We start from the raw sequence: 25406 nt of genomic DNA, 5'->3' as shown, positions 1-25406 counted from the left end.
CATATTTCTTGAAAAATAATGCACAATAAATCCAGGAATATGTAGTAAGAATGTAAATGTGGTCAATTTTGATTTCATGTTAAAATTTGAAACTAGTAAATTCAGTTGATTCTCATTGAATAGATTGCCTTTGTCAGGAACTTGCACTAATTCTCTTTGTACCAATCGTCAGCCTATCACTGCAAATGTGTCGACCCTTGGTTGACCAAAACCAAAAAGACCTGTCCAGTGTGCAAGCAGAAGGTTGTGCCGTCTGACGGGGACTCGGACTCCAACGATAGTGGTGGCGAGGAAAACGACGTCTCGGAAAACACGCCTTTGCTGAGATCTCTGGCCTCTACCAGCGCCCATTCATTCGGAACCATGTCTGGCTCGCTTTCCCAGCATGAACCGGAGTCATCGGACTATGACGAGCACAGTGACACCACCGACAGTGAAGAAGAGGTCACTGTGGAAACTGTGGTCGTACAGCTACAACGGGAATGTCTCGAAAACTTGGAGGCCAATGCCTGAGACGTTACCCAAGGCGGACCCAACACAGACTTGTAAGGAGGAGATTCCAGCGTATTTGGAGCAACATTTCACAAACATTTAAAAGAACAGTTCACCCAAAAATGAAAATTCTTGTTGTTCCAAACCCATATGACGTTGTTACATGAAATACAAAAGGAGAAGTTAGACTCAATCACCACTCACTTCAATTCATCTCTTTTCCGTAGAATGAAAATCAATGATGATTGAGGCTTTTACAAGAATAGATGGTGAAAGACATTTCATTTTTGGGTGAACTGTACCTTTAAATGTACCCAGTTTGTTGTATAGAGAGCACTGCTCAAAGCAAGCAGCAGTATTTTATAAACTGTGATTTGCCTGCAAAGAGAATATGCTATTATGCAAAATTTGCAGCAGGATTTTTGCCAACCTCCACAGCAGCTGAGAATGTAATTTGTGCTCACATCGCATACCAAACTCATCTTGGATGTGTATCCAATCCAAAAAATCTGCATGTTTTATAGGACAAAGACTGTTGTACCAATACTGATGCCATCGTTTTATTTTAATCAATAACAACCAAACCTAAATATGAGTAACTTAGAACTGATCTCGGAAATGTAGTAGATAACACATTAAATACTGCAAGTAGGAAATGGTTTGCGAAGTGGAAGGTTTTTTTTGATAACACAAACTGTTACTGATGTCTGGTTGCCTTTTAATGTTGCTTGATTGTAAATGTAATGTTCTGTTCACCCTTGTTTAGTACTCTATATTCATTTATCTACATGAATAAAATACTACACCTTTGCTGGTTTTTTGTATTATCTCATCCATCAATTTTTAAACTCGCACAAGTTGGAAAGCATTATAAGGAAAAAGTGTAGCAAATCATTTATGCGGTTATAATATATACAGAATCTCCGAAATTTTGACCAATGAATTTCCAGTTGTTCACATTAACTATGAGGATTTTTTTTAAATCACTTCATTGAGATTGCACTTACAAAGAGTAACTTTTAGATTATAACTAGAACAATTAGTATCAACTTAAGAAATTCCCATGTATTTTACACAATTGTAAAATTCTTAGATATTTCCAGGTTTGCAGAGACTCTAGAATCTTGTAAAGGTGTAAAATATTCTTTGCACCAATTGGTTTAGAAAAATTTATTGTTTTAAGCTGTTTGCACATTAATGAAATGGTAACAATTGATTTTGACAATCAACATTTGGTATGGAATAAATTTATTTAATCTGTCTGTAAACAAGGTGGTGAAACTAAATGGCATTTCTTGGTTTAGGCCTATGCATCTGAAATCAGACATATCTGTATCCAAGATTATGTAGTACAGGGAAAGAAATAAACTAAAGTCAGAGGTTTTGAATTTGTACAAATATCCCAAAAGGCCAGAACACTTGCATCAATACTAAAACACCTTGAACAAAGTGCTGATAGAATTTGGTTAGAGGTCTAAACCCTTTAAAATAGCAACAGGTTTTCTACATTATGGCACAGGATATACATTTTATGATTTTAGTGTCACACCTACATTAACATTTGGATTTGATTATGCATCAAGTTGACACAATTGTAGCATTGATGACTTTAACAAGACAATTTATTCCACAATCATGACAGCATGGGTTTATAAATTCAAGTGTTAAAAGAAAGACCTCACAAAATAAGATCGTCTTTTTTTTTTTTTTGCACGCTTGCATTCAGGCAATAGTGTTTTGTTTATCAGTTTACAGTTGACAGAACAGCAAAAATATAAAATATAACTCAAGCACTGGTAAGAACTGATCCCAAAAAAATAAATTCACACTGTATACTCCCCAAACAGTTATGTTGGAATACCCAAAGTCAGAAATGGCAGTCATCTTGAAAAATAAAAGAAATGTTACACACAAGCTAGCAAAATAAAGTTACGTGCCTGAGCTACAGCAATGACGGAATGTCAATGGGAATTGAATCATGGATTGTATGTACTAATGAGCTCCTAATGAAATGCTGCTTGCATCCCAATATCATTGCTCGACAGCCAAACAACATGAGTACAAGCTCCTAATGCTGTCTAACCTCATTATTCCATGAATGTCTGTGAAACGAGGGTAGAGATTAAGAAAGACTGTTGGGATGCATCAATTGGTAAGAGTAAATGTAGACATCCACAAGTAGTGTTGGAGTGTCTTTGACAATGAACAGAGTGTTGAAGTTGGTGAAAAATAAAGAAATGGACCTTAGGGTAGATGCTATATTTGATGCTAATGAAAACGAGGCTGCAAGGTATAGACATACAATCAGTTCGATGGATCGTATTGTCATAAGGTTCTAGGTAATGAGTTTTTAGTGCACTTGTTTGGAAAAACATGTTCAACGACCCCGCACCATGGTACTCAACAGTACAACATATTGAATGATCTCCATTTCAATCCCTCACAGCCATATTTCATTCACATCAAATTTGCGGTCTACATGGAATAAGGTCCATTCAGAAGGCTCAAAGATGTGTCGACCTCTCCCAGACATGATCTAGAAGGGGGGGTATCTCAAGCCCTTGTTATGTAGCTGCTGAGAATCTTACATTTGTCTTTACACCAAGATTTAGTGTTGAATATTTCACATTTAGTGATGTTATACTAGTGCCAAAATGGGACTGAACACACAAAAACACACAAAATAAAATAAAAAAAATTGTAAAAATGGGGGAAATGGTTTGGTCATGGTAAAACGACAGGAAATAGAGTAGGGATTGGGGTTAAACAAGAAATAGGGTAAGGGATGAGCAACAAGAAAAGACATAGGGATTGGGGCAAAACAACAATAAATGGATTAGGGGTTGAGGTAGACCAACAAGAAATGGAGTAGGTGTTGGGGTAGAACAACAGAAGAAGAAAAAAATAGGGGCTGGACAAAACAAGAAATAGAATAGGGTTGGGGCAAATAACAAGAAATGCAGTAGGGGTTGGGATAGTACAACAGGAAATTGACCAGGGTTTAGGGTAAAACACCAGGAAATACCGGAGGGGGAAAAATGAATAAAGCCAATCTCATCTGAGCAGTAAGCAGTGGTAAGAATGAGCTGCTAGGTGAGGTGGTGTCTTAATATCCAGATTTCCGCAGGTATTCAGCCATGGTATACGCTTTCTTGTTGAGCTGCCCTCCATGGGTACCTTCCTTGCCCATGACTACAACCAACGCTGAAGTACATAAGGAAAAAAAAGAACAAAAATCAACAAAGAAAAAAACCAAAAAAGGGCAAAAAATAAACTTTCCCAAATAAAAAAGGACAGAATTGTTGACACAAGATTCATTACCCTTCCACGCCATTAAGATGTCCAAAAACTTTAAATGTGACTGTTTCAAGAAAGAAAATCTTCACAGCTTATTTGGGAAGGTGGGTGGACTTTCTTTTTCATTTCTCCCTCAATTTCACTACATGATCACACACACACCCACACACACAAAACTAACTAAAACCCTGAATCTCGCAAGTATTTTGCCATAGAGTATGCCTTCTTATTCAAGCCGCCTCCGTGGACCCCTTCTTTGCCCATTACAAGAACCAAGACTGAAAGAAAAAGACAGGAGAAAGGAGTTAAAAGGACAGGAAAGCCCCAGCTTTGGTAAAAAGCCAAAACCAAGATAAGCAAAGCAAGAGAGGACAGAATAAAAAAAGCAAAAGTTCAACCCAGCCAAGATAACATGCACGTGGAAAGATAAGATTTACGGCTAAGGTATAGTTCTGTTTTTCCATGTACTATTATACCTTGTGCACAGTGCTTTACATACATTTCGTCATCAGTTTGCATGCAGTATAGTTTTGTACCCTTTTGAGTACTTGTATGCATCTATGCATGTTGTCTGCACATGTGCTTTGAGTTAACTAAAGAGCATCACAAAGTAGTCGTAGAATGCACGTGTGTCAAATATGTCTGTAAAGTGGCTTCCACATGACTCAACGCTGCCGTATACACTGAAGTCAATGGAGTGAAGCGGCAGCTTCAGCATTACCACTGGCACCTTGCTGCATTTCCATGAAGCATCCTAACATGGCCCTCAAAGTTAATTTCAACTTTGACCCTGTTGCCGCTGACCTTTTGAAGTGTCAGCCAATGATTACTGGACATTTTGTGTGTGTGCAAAGTCTGTCTTTACTATTAAAGCTCCATCTTTTCACAAAAATGATATTCACATATATTAACCTCTTTAATGATGTCTTTTAGAGTATAAAGCAACAAGAATTATTTAATAACTGTCAAATTTATGCTATGTGGAAGGCAAAGTGGCACATGGAGTTGATGCCCTGACACAAGTCATGTGGAAGTCACTTAAGGCCTCGTAGTCAAAACAGTAAAATTCGAAAGGCTAGAAAGCCCAACAGTGCATAGTTTTTATGTGTGCCGTTACATCCTAAGTATACACAAGCATTTATCTAATTCTTCTAATTGTTTTTACTACTGATCCACTTAAAATATTACTTAGTTGAACTGGTAACACTTTTATAACTTTCATTAACAAACATTATACAATTATATCCAGTCTCAACTTGGCTATTTTTGGGACGGTCATTATCAGTCATCCGAGAAACAAAATCACATTTACAAGTTCTCAGGTTGATGCAATGAGTGCTTCTTAGGAAGATTTCATCACTGGATTTGCCCAAGTTTACAAGGTTCATGGCTCAAAAACTCAAAATGATTGAAAGCTATGTTAAATGCACTTAGCAGCAATAAACAGGATGTCCTTGAGCATAATTGCATAGTCTGCTTTATTCTCAGAGTTCAATTTCACACATGCCTGACTAAAAAAAAGAGGCTTGAGTTTGGCTGTTTTCTAAGTCACTCAGACAGTGCAATATGGACCAGACTTTCTTCTGGCTGTGTGAGAATTAAATTACATAATGAAAAGTTATTTTAGTGTTACCATTTTGTTACAATCTGTTAATTTCATACTGGCCAATTTAACTCAAATGACCAACCATTAACTCATTAATTGTATTATTTAAATTTGGGTTTCATATCTAGACAACTTGAGATGATGGTACAGAAATAGATTTTAGCAGGTGAATATGAGATTAGATTAGAGTGTCTCAAGCAATCTGAAACCCTCAAAAAAGCATTTCCCACATTCACCACATTCAAGCAGGAAAATCAGGTTTAGTCCCTCTCATCTTTACATGCCACATCGATACTTGAAAAAGATTAAAGACCCAAGACACATGCATGCAAATCAGTGGGAATGTACCTCAACAGGTCCAGAGACAACTTCCCTTTGAACCTGAGCTTAAGTTTCTTGATTAAAAAAATCTCATGTTTAACAAATACCTATTTAATACAAAAAGTACACTGGTGTATAACTTTGTGGCACCAAATAACGAAGGACTCTTCGCTTTCCCCTCAATGTATTAAAGTATACAAAATATGAGATTAATTGATGGGTATGGATGCACAAGTTCCCTCCCAAAAAACCTATGGCATGTTTGGACCAAGATATTTTGAGCAAACGTTGACGTCCACGCTAATATATTACTGATATACTACACTAATTAAAAAACATTAGGCTATATGCAAGTTTTTCTTGAATTTCTCCATTAAAGTTATTGCATGATAATACAGAAAATGGACTACTACCTTTGCCTGCTTTACCAACTGCAATGTTGTATGTGGCCTCTCCTCCTTGACTCTTCGTCCTGATGTCCATTGTCCAATCACTGTCGACTAGGAGGCTGTCTCGGATAACGGAGCATTTCTTTGAACCCAAGGTCAGGCCGTTGGTGAAGAAGCCTACTCTGTCTTTTCCTACAAGGACGTCAATTTCTGTGGGCTAATATGACAGAAATAAGCAAATGTTAATAGGTAATACTTTCCATTTCGGCAATTCGTTAATCGATATTTAAACACTTTTAAATCCTATATTTTAGCTTTATCAGCTAAAAGTCATCACTCTTGGTCTAGATTACAGCACACACGTTCATTCTCACAACCAACTTCATGAGGTGCATCCTGAAACAATATTGTTGGAGTTCCCATTTGCTGAACATTTGTTGGTTATTTTTCCTTCACCATCCACTCCAACTAGAAAAAAAGGTTTGATCCCAAATGGGAATGCCCAATTCCCACTACTTAGTAGGTCCTCGTTGTGGCGCGGATACTCACCTCAATCCGGGTGGCGGAGGACAAGTCTCAGTTGCCTCCGTTTCTAAGACAGTCAATCCGCGCATCTTATCACGTGGCTCACTGTACATGACACCAAGGAGACTCCGCATGTGGAGGTTCATGCTACTTTCTGCAATCCATGCACAACTTACATGCCCCATTGAGAGCGAGAACCACTAATCGCGCCCACGAGGAGGTTACCCCGTGTGACGCTACCCTCCCTAGCAACCAGGCCAATTTGGTTGCTTAGGAGACCTTACTGGAGTCACTCAGCATGCCCTGGATTTGAACTTGCAACTCAAGGAGTGGTAGTCAGCGTCAATACTCGCTGAGCAACCCCCCAAATATATTTGTCTACAATATTAATTCTAAGCATAAGCCTTTGGGTATAAAGTTCCTTAAGATAACACAAATTCATTCAAGTGTGACTAGTAATGTAGGTAGGCAGGTACATAGGTATGATAAACTATAGGTAGATCAATACAGATAAGGGTGCAATGGTGTCAACCCAATTTTAAGCAGTTCTGATTCCCAAAGTAATTTTTCAATCAGGTTTTCACCAAATCATTCATAACACTTCTGACAGAAAATCTGACAAAGAGACAAAGTTCTTAGTCTTTCATGAGGGAATGAACAACAATCCCATGAAGCAATGTGAATGACAATCTAATTTAAAACGATGGAAAATATTAAACTATTGATGTAAAGTTATTGATTAAAATATTTAGACATCTGCAATTATATAAGCAGCTTGAAAGTGTAGTGAGAGCAATTCGATTTACGCAAATTTACAGTGTCACAGGAGTGAGCGGACATTGCTCGCCACAATTCACTGATTGGTGGGTGGTTTCCTTTTATGATCATGGGTAGCATAGTTCTTCACACAATTTTACATAATTTTTTTTTAATTAAAATGAAATTATAGGGACGGGTGGCTTTAACCAAAGCACATACTATCGTTTAACAATCTCAGTGCTCAAGGTAGGTTGGTCTTTGAAAGTTATCATAAAAAAATAAAAAATAAAAATTGTGCACTTTCATAAAACTGATTATGCAGGAACTGATGGACATTGACTTCAATGATGTATTATGGGTACAACAATAGGAAACTGGCTTAAAAGTGAGCTCTGGTATACATTTTAGAGTAGCTGTGCCATGAAAGTTCTAATATAGGATATTCTAGCTGGCAGAGGGTTTTAATGGACTATTAAGTAGGCCTATTATGCCAAAAAACAAATAAAATGGTGCTAAACCAAAGGCTGTACAATACACTTATGTAGCAAATCGATAATTAAAAAGTAATAGGCAATACATCCAATACCCACAATATAATCGCGATGATCTTGCTGACGATATAAAAAATATTGTGAATATCGTAATGATATTAATGAGCCTTTTATTTGGCCATTAAGTTTCACAGAGTGCATCAGTAGACTAATTTCATGATCCTTTAGGGGTGTAAAATTAATCAAAATAACATCAAAATGGCCATATGATCACATGTGATTAACTGCCAAAGGCTGTGATTACAGACAGATAAACATGGTCTATGTGCGCTGATATGTGCGCTGATCTGTGCACGCGCTGGGGTGGCGGGGCTCATGGGCTAATGTTTGTATCGCATTTCACCTGTATTGTGAAGTACTGCATGTTCAAGCATTCGCACAATTCTAAACATTAGAAACCACTATAAAGCTATTATACAAATCTACACACGGAACAGTTAAGGAGAGTTTGACAGCGGTTCAACAAGATGCAAAACTCATTACTGTCAAACAAACATATGCTTTCTGTTCGTAATAAAAGCTCCTGGAGAAGGTGAAAAACACAAATATAAACCCCAGTTTAGGGTTAAGTAATAAGACAAAAATATATTTCTCTTTAACAAATCTTATCCTGAAAATAATAATTCAGTATTATATTATAATAATAACCTTGACTGGGTTCCACGGTAATAATTTAGTACTATGCAATATTCATCTGGTTTCCAAAAAATACTTGAAGTAGGCACATATTGTCCATTCACAAAAATAAACTTGTTATAGTAAAAATATATGAAGATAAATAAGATTTTTATTAAGCTTCCATATATGATTGTATGTGAAGTATAATCGTCCACATGTCGAAAACACACCTGATCGCTGGCTTGACCTAATCATACAGGGCTCCCTTAAAACAAAACAGCCTAGTTGTTCAAACAACATAACAACTAAATGATTCTTAAATGTTGTTTTGCACATCCCTACTACCAGCCTTCTGAAACATGTCAATCCACTTAGTAATTTATTGATGACATTTTATGAAATGCAGTCCTCCAACAACAATAAAAACATCACTGATCAGCTCCAAACAGACATCATGTCATCCAACCTACATGTGATTGGAAAAGATCCGTTTTGAGCATTGACAACTGAAGACAAATATAATTATTTTTAGAATATTCTGAACCTGCAACTTCACAAGGATATTTCTGGAATATGATGAAGGCACCAGCGATTTGTTCCAGCATATCCTTAGAAGGAACTTCTACTTGACAAATTTGGGATTTTTTAGTCTAACCATAAAAAATGGAATGTTCCATTAGAAACCCAATAAATCATTGGTATGAAATGATGAAAAATTACATCATACATCAAGTTTGCACATGCAATTCTCCTGTTTGTTTCATCTTCAGTCAGATGTCATTTCTTTAGCATAATATCCAATACTAAGCTGCGCGCTTAGTTTATACTGAGTTCTTACGAATCAGCTGAGCCGTTTTCCCTGAGGCCAAAACATATAAAACTAAAAGAAGCTTTTGACTTTGGTGAGAATCAGCTAGCTGATGCCATTTCCAGTTAAGTTAAAGGGGACCTATTATGCAAAATTAACTTTTACATGGTGTTTGTACATAAATGTGAGTCGGTAGAGTGTGTACACAACCACCCATTGTGTCAAAATGAATGGTTTTCGTTCCTGCTGTAACGTGACATCACGTTAGAGCAGCCCTCGCCCACGACGGGAGATGGACTCCGCCCAATTATCATAGATCCTCCCCTGAGTGAATTTTTCAGTGCTGGAGCAGATACAGTGAAGTGTCTCAGCTTTGTAAGCGTCATAAGTGTTCTGTTGTTGGCTATAAAAGTGAACATAAGAGTCTTCATGTACTCCCGGCATCAGAGCCACTGACAACACAGTGAACAAGTTATATTGCTTGTGCAAATCATTTTACACCGGACTGCTTTGTGAATGAGTGTCAATATAAAACAGGATGTATGCAAATCTCCTTTCCGAATGTGTTTGTTAGCTGATTCCACGGCTAATGCAGCTAAAGTTACCATTGTCTCTGATTATATTCAAAGAGCCCAGAGCTATATCAGGGCGGGGAGCAGCAGCTCATTTGCATTTAAAGAGACACACACAAATGTTTTTGATTAAAAAAAAAGAAGAAAAAAAATGAGGCATTTACAACCTGGTATAATTAATGATCCGTGGTGTATTTTGAGCTTGAAACTTCAGACCCATTCTGGGGACACCTGAGACTTATATTACATCTTGTAAAAAGAGGCATTATATGGAGGTAGACACAGTCTGAGACATACAGCAGTAACTAAATTCATGCAGACAATCTTCACTTGACTAGACTTAAGCCAAATATACTCCAGTCAAATATAGTCATCAGCAGAGTGTTTGAACACTGAACGCACACAGCCTGATTTTCCAAACCGCGCATGCGCCTGGATTTATTTGCACTAATTAGTGGGTCAAGAAGGTGGCAACACTCACATTTGAGCCTTTGTTGTCATTGAGAAGCACTACATGTACTAAGATGTAATTGCCGGTAAACAACAGTAGATAAATGTAAAAACATTAACAGTGGACATGCACATCAAGAGCACGTGTGTGGAAAGGTCAGGAGATCCTGGTGTTAGTATAACTCTAGTTTTAACGAATATAAAGATACCTTTAAGAGTCTAAACTCCTGAAGGAAAATATTCCTGTCTTAAAGCAGTCATAGCATGCATGCCCCAAACACCCGTGTATGCACGTAGTCATATGGAGTATACTTTGACAGTATCGTGTTTGACTAAACGCAGAGCACTCGCATCAAAATGTAAGCTTACATTGGGTTTAATAGTCATGCCTCAGCAATTACCTGCAGAAAACACTGAGGAAGGTTTCTTCTAATCAAAGATATTCCCATCTCTAGGAATACAGGACACCTACTTTTTTTTCATATAAAAGTAGAGATGTGCAAAATTGGAGGATCTTGCTGTAATATGTAGTCTGACGGAGCCATGGCGACGGAATTCACTGAGGAGGTTACAAGAGTGGGGGATGTTCGAGAAATGGATCGATTATCTGGAGTCATTGGAGAGGGAATTATCTGCTAATCCGCTAGCAACAAAGTGGATTAGACGCGTGTCTGGGAGAAGTTGGAGGACTTGGAGAACCGTAGCCAGCGGAATAACGTCCATATTGTTGGAATTCCTGAGGCCAAAAAGGTCAGGGTATGGTGAAATTTCTGGACGGGCTCTTCTCTGTCTGCTCGACATAATGTGCAAAATGGTCTTTTCCATACAATAAAAGTACCAAAAAAACATCGATTTTCATTTCTCGAGGGAATTCTCTCTCGGTTATACTTATTTTTTATTTATTTTTTTCACGTGTCAGATAGTCTTGCACACTTTCAAGCTCTCAGCCTTTCGGAGTATACTCGTGAGTGAATTTTCTTTGTGTATGCACACTACGACTGCTTTGTGATACTCTTTAAGTACATGTCAACGATGTGCACAAATGAGGACTGTTTGCGTGTTGAGAAAAACTGGGTCGCTTGGTCGTCTGTGCCGATGACTAAATTTGCATCACGCATACCTAGATGTGTGAATCTTTACTGAACTCACGATTCGATTACAAAACGATTCTCTTAAAATGTGTTTATCAATACACACTCAGTCAGTATTAAATAGTGTTAAATTATTAACGTAGACTTAATCGATCCCTAGCCTACAACTATAACCACAAATATCGATTGCTTTTCCAGGATGGCTACATGAGATATCTGCTTCTGTGAGAGTGCAGATGTCAGATTTTCCTTTCCTCAACACAGGTGACAGTAAAGTTACACAAATAGTGGGGTTTCTGCTTAAGAAATCAATCAAGCATCTCGTATGTACAACTGCGCACTGCTCTAATGAGCGAGAAAACAGCAATGAGCAACAGAAAGAGAAAGGCATTGGGAAGAAACAATTTTGTTTTGGCTTGGCGATCCACTGAGCGAGACAGGCCCCGATCAATTCTGGCCAAATTTCTGAGACCATCCGATTAAGATCTCATGTTACGCTAGGTGAGGAATAAAGGAAGGCTTTCTTGGAAAAACCACATTTTCTTTTTCCCCGACTTTGCAAATTCGACGAGAAACGTGATCTATTCAAGAAATGCAAGAAACTCTTACATCAACATAAGGTTGCTTTTGCACTGATGTTCCCAGCCAAGTTGAGAATAGATGCTAAGGATAGCTGTAAAACATGTCCCCAGCAAGCAATGTAATATTGGGAGGAGACTCTCAGATCACGCCCTGGTGAGGTGTTGCCACATATGGAGAAGAGGAAATCATATAGTTGCCATTTTAATGCATCCCTTTTGCAAAATCCTGAATTCAAACAAATGTTAATGGCTGAAATCAAAGTTTATATGGAGACCAACTGGTCCTCAGCATCCTCTGTGGGCATGGCTTGGGAGGCAGTTAAGGCAGTTCTTAGGGGCTGTTCATACAGTATACCTCATTCACCAAAAATCCAAAGCTTTAACTTTTAACTAACTACAACATAGGCTGATTATCTTTATAGATTGAAACAAAGGTTCTTCAGCTAGGATAAAGAATATTAAAGTGCTCAGAGTAGCTGCAGAAAACAGAAAAAAAAGAGCGAGCAACCACAAAAACTTGCTGGGGCATTAAAAACCACGCTGTGTATTGTAAAAAATATAATGATATATACTTAAAATAACTAAGAAGTAAAACAATACAAAAGGGCCAAAAAATGCATATTAAGTTCAGAAACATTTTGAGTCCCCCCTCCCTTGCACCACAGTGGTTTGGTCCACTGCCTGCTTTCCCCTTTTATGTCACCTACACACACAAGTCCGGTGGAGATCTAATTGCTTTGTTAATTGTGGAACTCCAGCAAGTAGGCTGGCAGTTGCAAGGCTATTATATTCACATTAAGCATCGGATGAAGTGATTATTTTCATGACAAAAAATTATGATAACCTATGTATTTTTTCACGAGTCTGCAGCGTTAGCAATTATAACGTTACCTAGCTTGTTTGGTAGCTTGTTTGTGAACTGATATTAGCCTAATATTGTAGATCTACCGTTGTTTTGGGTTTCGCTCAATATGATGTTACTTGGCAGATCAGTGGGATGGCTGCAGTTGAATATCTAAGTAAGAGACCCCTCTGTCCCCGACCAAACCTAAAATATTATGGAGGATGCAAGATCATTTTATAATATGACCGCTTGGTGAAATAAGTCTTCTGTGTACACACGTCCTATAGACGTACAATTTTGGCTCTATTAGTTGTGTCTCTTTCAAAAATTGTCATGTCACGCAAGTACCAATTGTGTCCAGCCCTAGCTAGGCCTACCCAAGATTTAGTTTTATTATGCATTCGTCTCAGACATATGGCTCACTGGTCGCTTCCTGAGAGAGCCCCTCCCTGGTTTTGTATTGAACAGGAAGTTCTTGCCCCATTTCGCCATTGCAAAGCCTTTCTATTTAACTAACCAGAGAAGTTAAGTTACACCCTGTTATCTCGCACTTGGTATGGAAAAAAGTGTCCAGAGTGTTTAATTCTGACATTTATTTAAATGTTGCCTCGAGAATATAGCTGAACCCAAAATCATGTATTAATAAGTCCCCTTTCTGCTGGTCAGAGTGGATTGTGAGAGAGGTTAATACGCTCGGTGACCTATATGAGAGTGGAGTGTTGAGATCCTTTGAAAATATGGTTCAACATTTTAGGATTCCCAGATCTCAGTTCTTTAGGTATTTACAGCTGCGCCACCTGCTCTGTACTATTTTTGGGAGTAGCATACAACCCCCTAAAGCGGCAGATACTCTGGGAGTGGTGATTACTGCTTTTGGAAAAGGTCATGCGGCATCAGTGTATTACTCCCTGCTAATTCAGAGTCTGGGGGATGGAGCTTCAACTTCTCTCAAGAGATTATGGGAGAAAGATTTAAACTTGGTATTGGAGGAGTGTGGGCTAGGATTATAAAAAATGTCAAGTGTACATTAGAGATGCAAGGGTGCGCCTTATGCAATTTAAGATTTTACCTAGATTCTATTGGACCCCCTCTAGATTGTATAGGCTTGGTCTTAAAGACAAACCCATCTGCTGGCGATGGCAATCAGACGATGTGGACACAACCCATGTTTTTTGGTGGTGTTAAGAGCCAAGAATTTTGGTTGAGGCTTCAGAGCTTTATGTGTGAGGTTTTGGAGACTCAATATTCATTTTGCCCCAGACTCTGTATTTTAGATGATGGGTCAGTCATTAATATAGGGGATAGACATAAAAAGTTGGGTCCTAGCCGGAGTTATGATCGGCAGACGGATCAAAGAGATAGGCGGGGTGGCGGCATTTGAGGAGGCAATATATAGAAGGCTGGAAAAATGGGATTTGTTTAACAGGATGACGGTTACAAATTCTGCTTTTTTTGAAGGGTTCTCGGGGAGGGCTAGTGGAGAGGGATTTGTAGTTTTAAATGTGTATGTGCATTCTTATTGTTTTTAAGTATACTTTTTAAAAATAATTTTATGTTCTAATTATTTATGACCACTGGAGAGCATGTTTGTGTTCAGGAATCAATAAAAACTGTTAATAGCAAAAGAAATCCAGGTTGAGTTTGCACTTTGAACTGAATGTGATGAGATAAGGAGTGTGTGCCGCAAAGTAACGTAAAACAAATAAAATGTCTTTTATTTCAAATAAAATTGAAATGAAGATATGCAAGATGTGATTTAATCAAACAGTTGTGATCGGATTGCGGAAAACGTATCGGTTACCTAACGTAACCTCGGTTCTCTCTAGATGAGGGAACGAGTATTGCGTAAGCTAGCTTACGCTACGGGAAAGATTCATCTTTTCTGAGATATTGAAGCCAAAAAAATTATCCTTAATTTTTGTATCCATTGTCAACGCAGTGCGGCAGCTGCAGACCTTGAGCGGGCTAGCTAGCGAGCTCATAGGTTGCTCTGCGGCAACTGCTGCAGCCTATAGACGAGCTTGGGCTGAACTCGCATCCAATGAGAGGCGTCCGGCGCTCACTGCAACAAAGCCCGCCAAAATGGGCGTGACTAGAGTGCATATAAGCGTAGTTCGTAGGCTGGAACCCTGGTTTTCATTGACTGAAGCGAAAAGTCGCCGTGGCGCGAAGCACGGCCGGCTACGCAATACTCGTTCCCTCATCTAGAGAGAACCGAGGTTACGTTAGGTAACCGATACGTTCTCTTACGAGAGGTTCTCTCGTATTGCGTAAGCTAGCTTACGCTACAGGGAACCCATTGTCAACGCCGTGCGCGCCAAGCATCCACTGTATGAGCCCCAGGGAATTAAGGGGGACCCGTGGGAGCCCTTATGAGTGGGGAAATAATATTTGGCCGGCAAGAATGCGGGTCATTGATTGTGTAATACATAAGCACATAGTGGGAAGGGAACGACAGAGCGGCGGTGCCGGTCTGTGTGGAATGTGTCCCATCAGTGCAGCTCACCAGGGGAGCTGTAGCGTATTAAACCGCTAGTAGTTTTGCCTGCAGAGCGGGCACTTCCATATTGTAAAATCTGACAAAGGTGGAGGGAAGTCCATCCCGCTGCCACACATATGTCGTGAATGGAAATCCCGCTGGACCATGCCCACGAGGATGCCATGCCTCTAGTGGAGTGAGCCCTAATGCCCAACAGGCATGGCAGGTCTTTTGACGCGTGTGCAGCAGCAATAGCGTCCACTATCCATCTAGATAGTGTCTGTTTCGAGCGGCGAGACCTTTGGTGCGCCCTCGAACGAAACGAAAAGCTGCTCAGAGCGTCTGAAAGCGGCGGAGCGCGCAGTATACAATCTCAGTGCTCTGACTGGGCAAAGGAGATTGGCGTCGCGTTCAGCTAACGGATGCTGGCAGCGCCGATAGGGAAATGACCTGTGCTCTGAAAGGAGTACCGATCACCTTGGGAACATAGCCGTGTCTAGGCTTTAAAATGACCTTGGAGTCACTTGGTCCAAACTCAAGACACGCAGCGCTGACAGACAGCGCGTGAAGGTCTCCCACACGTTTGGCTGATGACAGGGCAGTCAGAAAAGCGGTTTTGAGTGAAAGGTATTTCAAATCCACGGATTGAAGTGGTTCGAAGGGGGGCTTTCATAGTTTCGAGAACTATAGAAAGATCCCAGATAGGAACCGACGGGGCGCGGGGGTTCATCCTTCTAGCTCCCTGAGGAAGCGGATGACCAGCTCGTTTTACCCCATGACTGGCCATGCAGGGGTTCAGCTGAACGCCAAGCGGCCGCCACATACACTTTGAGCGTGGATGGGGATCTGCCCTTATCCAGCAGCTCTTATAGAAATACGAGCAGCGACGACACCCCACATGTCCAGCGGGTCCAGGTCTCGGTCGGTGCACCATTTTGAGAACACAGACCATTTTGACGCATAGAGTCTTCTCGTGGAAGGGGCTCTAGCGTGTATGATGGTGTTTATTACTCCTTCTGGCAGAGCGACGGGTAGTCGTTGATCACCCACGCATGCAGCGCCCAGCTCTGGGTGGGGATGCCAAATTGTGCCGCGAGCTTGAGAGAGGAAATCTGCTCTCACTGGGATGGGCCACGGCGCTGTCAGTGACAGCTGCGTAAGCTCCGGGAACCATGTCTGATTCTCCCAACGCGGGCTATGAGGAGCACCGAGTGACGCGTTTCCCTGATCCTCTGCATTACCTGTGGCAATAGCGAGGCGGGAGGGAAGGCGTAAGCGGGCGTCTGGGCCAGTCCTGGGCCAGCCGTCCTCGCTTTGAGAAAAATATTGGGCAGTGAGAGTTCTCTTTGGACGCAAAGAGGTCTATCTCCGCTCTGCCGAATAGGTGCCATAACGTCTGGACTGTTTGAGCGTGCAGGGACCATTCCCCTGGGGAATATTGTCTCTGGACAGTCTGTCCGGGCCGTCGTTCAGGTGGCCTGGCACGCGCGTCGCCCTCAGCGGCGCAGGTGGCACTGGGACCAACTCAGTATGTGTTTCGTCAGATGGAAGAGGTTCCTGGATCTGACACCGCCCTGACGGTTTAGGTAGGATACCACAGATCTGTTGTCCGAACGGACCAGGACGTGGTGACCCTGAATGACCGGGAGAAAGCGCACGCGGCGTACTCGACCGCTATCATTTCCAGACAATTTATGTGAAGGAGCTTTTCCTGAACTGACCATAGGCCAAAACCGGACAGCCCTCGCGAGACGCGCCCCAACCCGTGTTGGACGCCGTCTGTCGAGATGACTTTTCGGCGAGATACAGCTCCCATTGTCACTCCCCGCTGATACCATTCGGCCACTGTCCAGGGCTGCAGAGCTGAAATACAGGTCTGAGTCACCTTGATGGGCTGGCGGCCTGTGGCCCTGACTCCGCAGGGGTGCGAGCGCCGCGTCCATACACTTCGTGAAAGTACGGGGTGCTAAGGACAGGCTGAACGGAAGGACGGTGTATTGATAAACCTGGCCGTCGGCGAATCTCAAGAATGGCCTGTGACGGGATTTATCTGAATCTGAAAGTATGCATTTTTCAGATCGAGAGAAATAAACCAGTCCTCCTGGCGCACATGCGCGAGGAGTTTGCTGGTTGTAAGCATTTTGAACGGTCTTTTTGCAAGCGCTTTGTTCAAAACCCTGAGATCTAATATTGGTCTGAGGCCGCCGTCTTTCTTGGGGACAAGAAAATAACGGCTGTAAAACCCCGACTCAGCTCAGGGAGGCGGCACTCTCTCTATGGCCCTTTTGCACAGAAGGTTTGCTATTTCTGAACGAAGCATGCACGCTGCTTCCGTGTTCAAAGTAGTTTCGAGCCAGCTCTGAAGCAAGGAGGACGGCGATCGAACTGTAGCAAATAGCCCTGTTTTATTGTGCTTAACACCCATTCGGATATCCCTGGAATATCTTCCCACGCTTTGAAGCGTAATGTTAGAGGGTGAATGGCCAAATCGCTCTGATTGCCGCACACAGCAGCTGAACAGAATGTGTGAGCGCTTACTGTGCTTATGCTGGACTGCTCGCAGACAGCATGGACAGGCTGTTCTGTGAGTGACTTCCGGTTGAGGTGAATGGGGAAAGAGTCACGTCTGTTAAGTGATCCGCAAGCATAGCCACGGGCACGGGACTTACATACAGAGAAGTGTTTGCTGGCCGTGTGACAGAGCGGGCAGAGAATGGAGCGCGCGACGTATTCAGCGAGCGCATTTATTAACCCTAACACTCGAGTGGTTCAGTAACCGCTTTTGAGTGTGCTCTGATGGGGACACGGAACGTGTAATGCTTGTGTGTAGAGCTGAACACTAGATTGTGGGCACATTTTCTACACATAAGGCTGGTCGTGTGACAGAGCGGCCAGAGAATGGGCGCGCACGGATTCGTGGGTGCGTTTATTAACCCTAACACTCGAGCGGGTCGTAACCGCTTTATGTGAGTGTGCTCTGATAGGGACACGGGACGTGTAATGCTTGTGTGTAGGGGTGAGCACTGAATCGTGGGCACATTTTCTACACATAAGGCTTTATTTTGGGTCGCCGTGGAAACGGCGTTTGAGTGCAGGCAAGCGGGTAATATCACCGGCTTGTTGGCTGCTGAATCCACCACTGCAGTAGCCTGAGAGAAGGGGACTGACAGGGGGCGTACGGGACCTACATACAGCTGGCCGTGTGACAGAGCGGGCAGAGGAGAGGCGCCCACGAGCCCGTGCACGCGTTTATTAACTCTTAACACTCGAGCGGGTCGTAACCGCTTATGTGAGTGTGCTCTGATAGGGACACGGGATGTGTAATGCTTGTGTGTAGGGGTGAGCACTGGATTGTGGGCACAATTTCTACACATAAGGCATGTTTGCTCTTTACAAGATTTCTTTGGGTCGCCGTGAAAACGGCGTTTGAGTGCAGGCAAACGGGTAGTATCACCGGCTTGTTGGCTGCTGAATCCACCACTGCAGTAGCCTGAGAGAAGGGGACTGACAGGGGGCGAAGCTTTGACGGTGGTCCAGCCGTGGCGGGACTGAGCCGTCGCTTTCTCAACAACGCTTAGGAGGACTTCGGTTGCTCAGGTTTCAGTACAATCTTAGGCCGAGGCCCGCAGGAGGCGGCTGTCTGAGCGCGATCGAGGGCGGCCTGCAGAGGAGCTAAGCGACGAGGCAGAAAGAGATTCATGGCTTGGGCTCGAGAACGGTCAACAATGCCACTCACCGCGGAACCGAAGAGACCGGACAGAGAGAGCGCGCGTAGTGCGTTCAGCTTCTCCCAAGTCGGCTAGTCAGATCTGAAACAGCCTCTGTCTGTAAGACGGCCATGGAATGCAGAGCAGATGCGGCTTGGCCGGCGGCGGTATAGGCGCGGCCAACACAGGCGGAAGTAGTTCTGCAGGCCTTAGACGGAGCACCAGCTTAGACCGCCATCTTGCAGAGGGCGGGCAAAGGTGCGGCGTGGAGTCTGTTGGGAGCCTGTTCAGGGGCGGTGACCACTCGAGCCCGAGGTGGTCGACAACCTGTGTGAGGAGGCGTTAGTTCCCCTCGACTCGGCGCGGGTCCTGCTGGATTCCTGGGCCGAGGAGGAGGCGTGTGAGCCTGACCACTCCTCGCTGTCCGAAGCCATGATGGAACAGCCCTTATCCTCCGCTTCTTAGTCCGAGATGGCAGCAGAGCAGCCGCCGGCGGCAACTGCGCTGGCCCCGAGTGGGCGGGGAGGGTGAAGGCGATGCTCGAGGGAGGGGCTCCGGCGAGGCAATCGCTTCTACCACTGGTTCCGGCAACCTTTGAGAGCAGCGCTTTTACTGCGCGGCTGAATGGAAGGCGCGGCGGCTTCGGTCCTGAGCGCTCGAGTCGAGCCCGCAGGGTCGACATCAGAAGCTCCTCGCAGAGATCGCATCCGCCTTCAGCGAGGGGAGCTCTGCATGCCCCAGTCCCAGGCAGAGAGCGCAGATGACGTGGCGGTCTCCGGTGCTGAGAGGGGCGCGCATGAGGCGCAAGTGGAGCGAGGCATCTTTAAAAAGACGCTCAGTACTCTTTTGTGAAGTTCATGAGAACTAGCTTGCTTTAAAAGGATACGTCGCCGGATGGCGTAGCTCGCAGGACGGCTGAAGGTGGCGAAGACGGCCGGCTTCTTCGAGCGCTGTCCACGCTTGCTTGATGCCCCTCGAACGGCGACCCGGCTTCCAGTTCAGAGATGCGAAGAGCTTCGCTGAAGAGATGAAAATCAGGGTTCCAGCCTACTGAACTACGCTTATATGCACTCTAGTCACGCCCATTTTGGCGGGCTTTGTTGCAGTGAGCGCCGGACGCCTCTCATTGGATGCGAGTTCGCCCAAGCTCGTCTATAGGCTGCAGCAGTTGCCGCAGAGCAACCTATGAGCTCGCTAGCTAGCCCGCTCAAGGTCTGCAGCTGCCGCACTGCGTTGACAATGGATACAAAAATTAAGGATAATTTTTTGGCTTCAATATCTCAGAAAAGATGAATCTTTCCCGTAGCGTAAGCTAGCTTACGCAATACGAGAGAACCTCTCGTAAGAGAACTACACTTTTCCTTAACACACAATTTCAATAATCTGGTCCTCAGTAAGAATAAAAAAAAGTACCTGTACTTCAGTAGCAAGTCAGTACTAATAAAAAATCGTAATGAATACTGACTCAGTTTGTATTTGACAGCTCTCTGACTGACTGGTGTATGCATCTATGCATTCTATCTTAATAATTATAACTAAATTAATTACAGCACCCAACAACTTCCCATTATTCTTTTGCAAAAAACAGTTATATTGTCCTTAATAGAATTATATCTTTATAAAACTTCAGTCAACAGCCAAACATCATTAAAGAATATAATAAAAAAACAGAAATGACTTCACAATAGAATCAAATAGAACAACAAAATAGAATATAATAAAATTTTGCAAAATAGAAAGCAGAACAGAATAAAACAGAACAAAATATCTATAAAATAGAAACCATACAATTAAATATATATATATATATATATATATATATATATATATATATATAAAATATATTAAATAGAATAAGAGAAAAACAACTATATAATATAATAGATCATAATAGAATCAAATAAAAATAAAACAGAAAATACTGAATAGCCTATACTTTAATAAAAACGAATTTAATAAAATATAATAATTGAATAAGAGAAAAAAAACCAATAGAATAAAACAGAATCGAATAAAAAATAAAATAGAATAAAATAAAACAATAGAATAACACTGAACAGAATACAATAAGACAAAACAATGGAACAAAAATAAAATGATAAATTATTCCTATAAAAAATTAATTATATACAACATCACATTTTGCTGATCATCTGTAACATTTGTTGTTTTGCTTATGAATATAACGCTAATGAGTATTCATATCATTCTAAGCACCAATTGAATGCTTCGGCTGAAAGGTGAGGGAATAAAGAGTAGCGTGATAAATAAACTTGTTATCAGATTAATTAACACTAATTTACAGAGCGACATCTTGGACAAGGGGAAGTATTCAGGCGCTGCGGAGATCTTGCATTCAAGAACGAGTTTACGCACATTGCGTAGAGCATCACAGTCTCAAAACCCAGTAAACTCCCTACCTAGCCAGCATATTTAGGCATCATAATCTCGCAACCTATGGAGCTGACTACCTAGACACCATTTCTGGGCATCACAATCTCAAAATAGAGAAAATCGTGCACGTAGACAGCTCTGTTGGGCATACTTGACGCGTTTTAAAATCAGCTTCACTTTGGCGCCTTCAATGTCGGCAGCACTTTTGGCGCGTTCCAAAACAGCATTTTTGGCCATCATGCACAGCTGACTCGGAACGCGCCTATATGACGGCCACCCATGCTGTCTAGGTAGGCAGCTCACTAGATTTTGAGACAAAGCCACAGTTTTCAGTCCATCACTTAAGACGGCACAAAGAACGTTGATAATAACGCGTATTTACCGTGATGTTTGTGAATGTTCCCCCCTCGTGCGCTGCCCACACGTATTTAGAATCTGAGTTGTACCCAACAATGGCGGAATCCTGGCAGCTGCCATCCGACATCAGGTTATCCACGTAGCTCTGCCATGACGACATGTTTGCCTTCTAATTTCAAGCCCGTGCACACTGCCTTGAAATGACGTGACTAACAGTGTTGTTCGGTCTTGGTTTCGCGGCAGCCGTATATTTCAGTGTCCTGCACGCCCCCTTCTCTAATGAGACTTTGAGCCGCACACAGACAGTCCCAGCTGTAGACACTCTGGGTGTAGTCCCTCGAATATCCCTCCGCGCAGGCGTACTTAGGCCGCTGGCATTAGGTGAAAAAAATAATAGGCGCGGATGAATACAGATTCTGATGATACATGATAAAGCACGAGCGTTTAGATGGCACTTTGTGTATGATAAAAGTTGGTTGATTTCTTTAAGCTATTGTATATAGCTAGGAATAACATATACGTTTTATTTTCTAAAAGACATCAATTGTTTTAATGTATTTTCCGGGATAAATTCTGATTTTGTTATTACAATTTGTCAGTTTAAAGGAATAGTTCACCTAAAAATGTAAATGCTGTAGTTATTTACAAACCCCCATGTCGTTCTAAACATTCTGTGGACACAAAATGATAAATATTAAAGAATATCCTGGACACTTTTTTCCATTTAATGAAAGTGAAAGGGGGCTGGCACTGTCAAGCACCAAAATGAAACCTCCAAATGAAAAAACAAATATAGATAGATAGATAGATAGATAGATAGATAGATAGATAGATAGATAGATAGATAGATAGATAGATAGATAGATAGATAGATAGATAAAAATAAATAATCTTAATAGCACAAAAAGTCTGGAACGTGAGGGATATGAGTGCTTCTAGGATTATGGGAGGTCTGATTTATTGTCTTACAAATAGACATATCAAAAACATGGACAAATGAAAATAATTATAACGAAAAACTATTTTTAAAAAAGCTTGATATGGTTGGGCTATTTATAAACAAACCAGAATTGCTGTAGAGTGTTGCATGTCATTCAGCATAGTCTCTCAGGACCTCTTGTGGACAAATCCTGTAGTTACATAACTTGAAGAGGTAGTCATTAATTTATTTGTTGTTGTTTTTGTTGTCGTTTTAATTCAGGAATGCTTTAAGGTTAGTACATTCTGCAATTTTTGTATTTTACATTTTGAATTTTTAGCTCATTTTTAATTCTTATATCAAAACCTGGGACCTTCTCACATTTCACAGTCTCCAGAAAATATTTGGGAGTTATTTACTGTTATCTAGGTGTTTTATTAAAGGTTATATTATTTTTCAAGCAAACCATTCATCCATTCATACCTCCATCTATCCATTCCTCAGTTTCTTCATCTCCATCGTCCATCAGTCCATCCATCCATCCATACATACATCCACCATCCCTGCATCCATTTGTCAGTCCATCATCCATCCCTCCATTCATCCATACATCTGCCCATCCATCCATCCTCCCAGCCATCCCTCCCTCCGTCCATTCCTCCAACTTTCGCTCCATCCATCCGTCCATCCATCCATCCATCCATATCTCCTTCCCTCCCTCCATCCATCCATTCATCTGTCCATCCATTCATCTGTCTGCCCATCCATCCATCCATCCTTCCCTCCCTCCCTCCCTCCATCCATCCATCCATCTATCTATCCATCCATCCAGCCATCCATTCATCCATCCATCTGTCAGTCCACCCATCCATCCATCCATTTATCTTTCCCTCCCTCCATCCATTCATCCCTCCATTCAAATGTTATTTTTGTTGTTGTTGTTGTTGTTGTTGTTGTTGTTGTTGTTGTTGTTGTTGTTAACAGTGAATCTGTGAACCGGATTTTCTGAAGATGGACAGGTGACTTCTGTGTGAACCACATCAGGTCATAAAATGCTCTTCTTCAAAGATATCTCAAAATATCCTCAAGGACCTACTCGTATTGGTCATCTCAGTTCTCTGTTTAGTGGATCACTGTTTTCATTTCCTCTCTGGCATTAGTTTACCTCTAAAAATAGACACTGGTTATGACTTTTAGCAATCTTTTCTGTTATTCTGTTTTAAAATAAAGGTTCTACTGGCCCCATATCCTGTGCATGCCAGTCTGCATTGTCAGCAGAAGTACAACGTGCCCTTTCCCCTTTACAGCCACAGAACATTGGTTTAAAACAAAACACTCTCATAATCTTTAATTAAGATGTGTACATCCCTGACAAGTCTAAACCAAGTATCATGACACTGATACTACAGTATTACCACAGATCCACTCATTCTTTTCAAGTCCAGATTAAACTGCATTTACTAGTTGAACATCTCGGAACGAGTCGGATTGAACGTGATTCGGATTTAACAAGCTCTTGAAAAAAGATGGTCAGAGTAACTTCCCATTTATTCTGTATATTTAGACAAAGCCTGGAATTAACTGGCCTAAACCACAGAAAGTGTCCACAGTGCCTAGCCTATGAAAACAAAGAATCTCTATATGTCTGAACATGATAAAACACACCTGTCTAGGATGATTGATTCAAAGCCCTCGTATGGTACAATGCTGATTTTAGAACATACACACGTAAATGCAGCCAGCTAAAATAACAACCATGTTCCACTCACCACGGGACCAAGGCAAACACAATAAACAGCTTCATGTGTTGTGTAACTTCTGAGTTATACTCTGCATTCCAAACTTGTTTTGATATTTTGAAAATGTTTTAACAACTGAATCAAAAACTAGTTTTAACAGGTAAAGTCTAAGTCTTACTTGTCTAATTCAAATAGGAAAAGCCAGGTGAGTATGTACAGTAATAGTTTCACTGTTGTTTGGATTGGGAAGCAGAGAGTATGGGCTAATTCAAAAGCAAAACAAACACAGCCTCCCCTACTTTAGGGAAAAGACTCATGCCTAAAATAATGACCCTATAAACAAACTCCAGCAAAGATGTTACTAGCTACTACTAGCTGCATTCATTCTTGCCCCCTTCATGACCCTTTTTGAAGGTCTAAACTAAGAAGATATTGTGTTTTAACATTATTTGATCAGAAATACATCTTGAATGACATAGTTACATTCAGATGATGCATGCATACATGTACATTTTTTAGTTCATTCGTTTGCATTCATTTTCTCCATTGTCATTTAAACTTTAACAGACTGGACAATCACATGAGAGAAGTCTAATTTAAGAACGTTGTGCTGTATCTTTCAACATTCCATCTAATATTCATTCATGTTTCATTCCTGCTGAAGGTTAGAGAGAGAGAGAGAGAGAGAGAGAGAGAGAGAGAGAGAGAGAGAGAGAGAGAGAGAGAGAGAGAGTGCTGTGCCCTGCTCCTTTTGAATGTGTGCCTATTGCAATCTCTCACACGACTATTTGCATAATATACTTTGTTCAGTGTTGGATTTACAGCATCATTAACAAGTTTTTATTATTTGTATTGTACTTTTTTGGTAAATGCTGTTCAGACCTTGTATGTTGATAGGAATGTTGTT

The 25406-nt window shown here is 41.6% G+C and overlaps 2 protein-coding genes across 3 annotated transcripts in view; one reads left to right on the top strand and one right to left on the bottom strand.

The window, feature by feature from the left end:
* Nucleotides 1–1326, top strand: part of LOC127639375 (E3 ubiquitin-protein ligase RNF13-like) — a 28391-nt gene extending 27065 nt beyond the window's left edge. Inside the window, exon 10 of the mRNA XM_052121346.1 lies at nt 173–1326. Within this exon, the coding sequence (XP_051977306.1) occupies nt 173–513 (341 nt within the window). The 3' untranslated portion in view covers nt 514–1326. The remainder of the gene's footprint in view (nt 1–172) is intronic.
* A 321-nt stretch (nt 1327–1647) lies between these two features.
* On the bottom strand, nt 1648–22187 carry pfn2b (profilin 2b). 2 transcript variants are annotated; one of them, XM_052121349.1, is made up of 3 exons: nt 21867–22187; nt 6130–6322; nt 1648–3696 (listed from the first exon to the last, which is right to left on the bottom strand). In XM_052121349.1, exons 1-3 carry the CDS (start codon nt 21999–22001, stop codon nt 3599–3601), a joined length of 426 nt encoding a protein of 141 aa, XP_051977309.1. In that variant the 5' UTR covers nt 22002–22187; the 3' UTR covers nt 1648–3598. The 2 variants fall into 2 exon arrangements, with proteins under 2 accessions (XP_051977309.1, XP_051977310.1); XM_052121350.1 differs by lacking the exon at nt 1648–3696 and adding an exon at nt 3714–4067.
* Nucleotides 22188–25406: the final 3219 nt, after the last annotated feature.

The sequence above is a fragment of the Xyrauchen texanus genome, chromosome 48 (genome assembly GCF_025860055.1).
Source record: "Xyrauchen texanus isolate HMW12.3.18 chromosome 48, RBS_HiC_50CHRs, whole genome shotgun sequence".
NCBI lineage: Eukaryota > Metazoa > Chordata > Actinopteri > Cypriniformes > Catostomidae > Xyrauchen > Xyrauchen texanus.
This window is presented reverse-complemented; position numbering and strand designations above follow the sequence as displayed.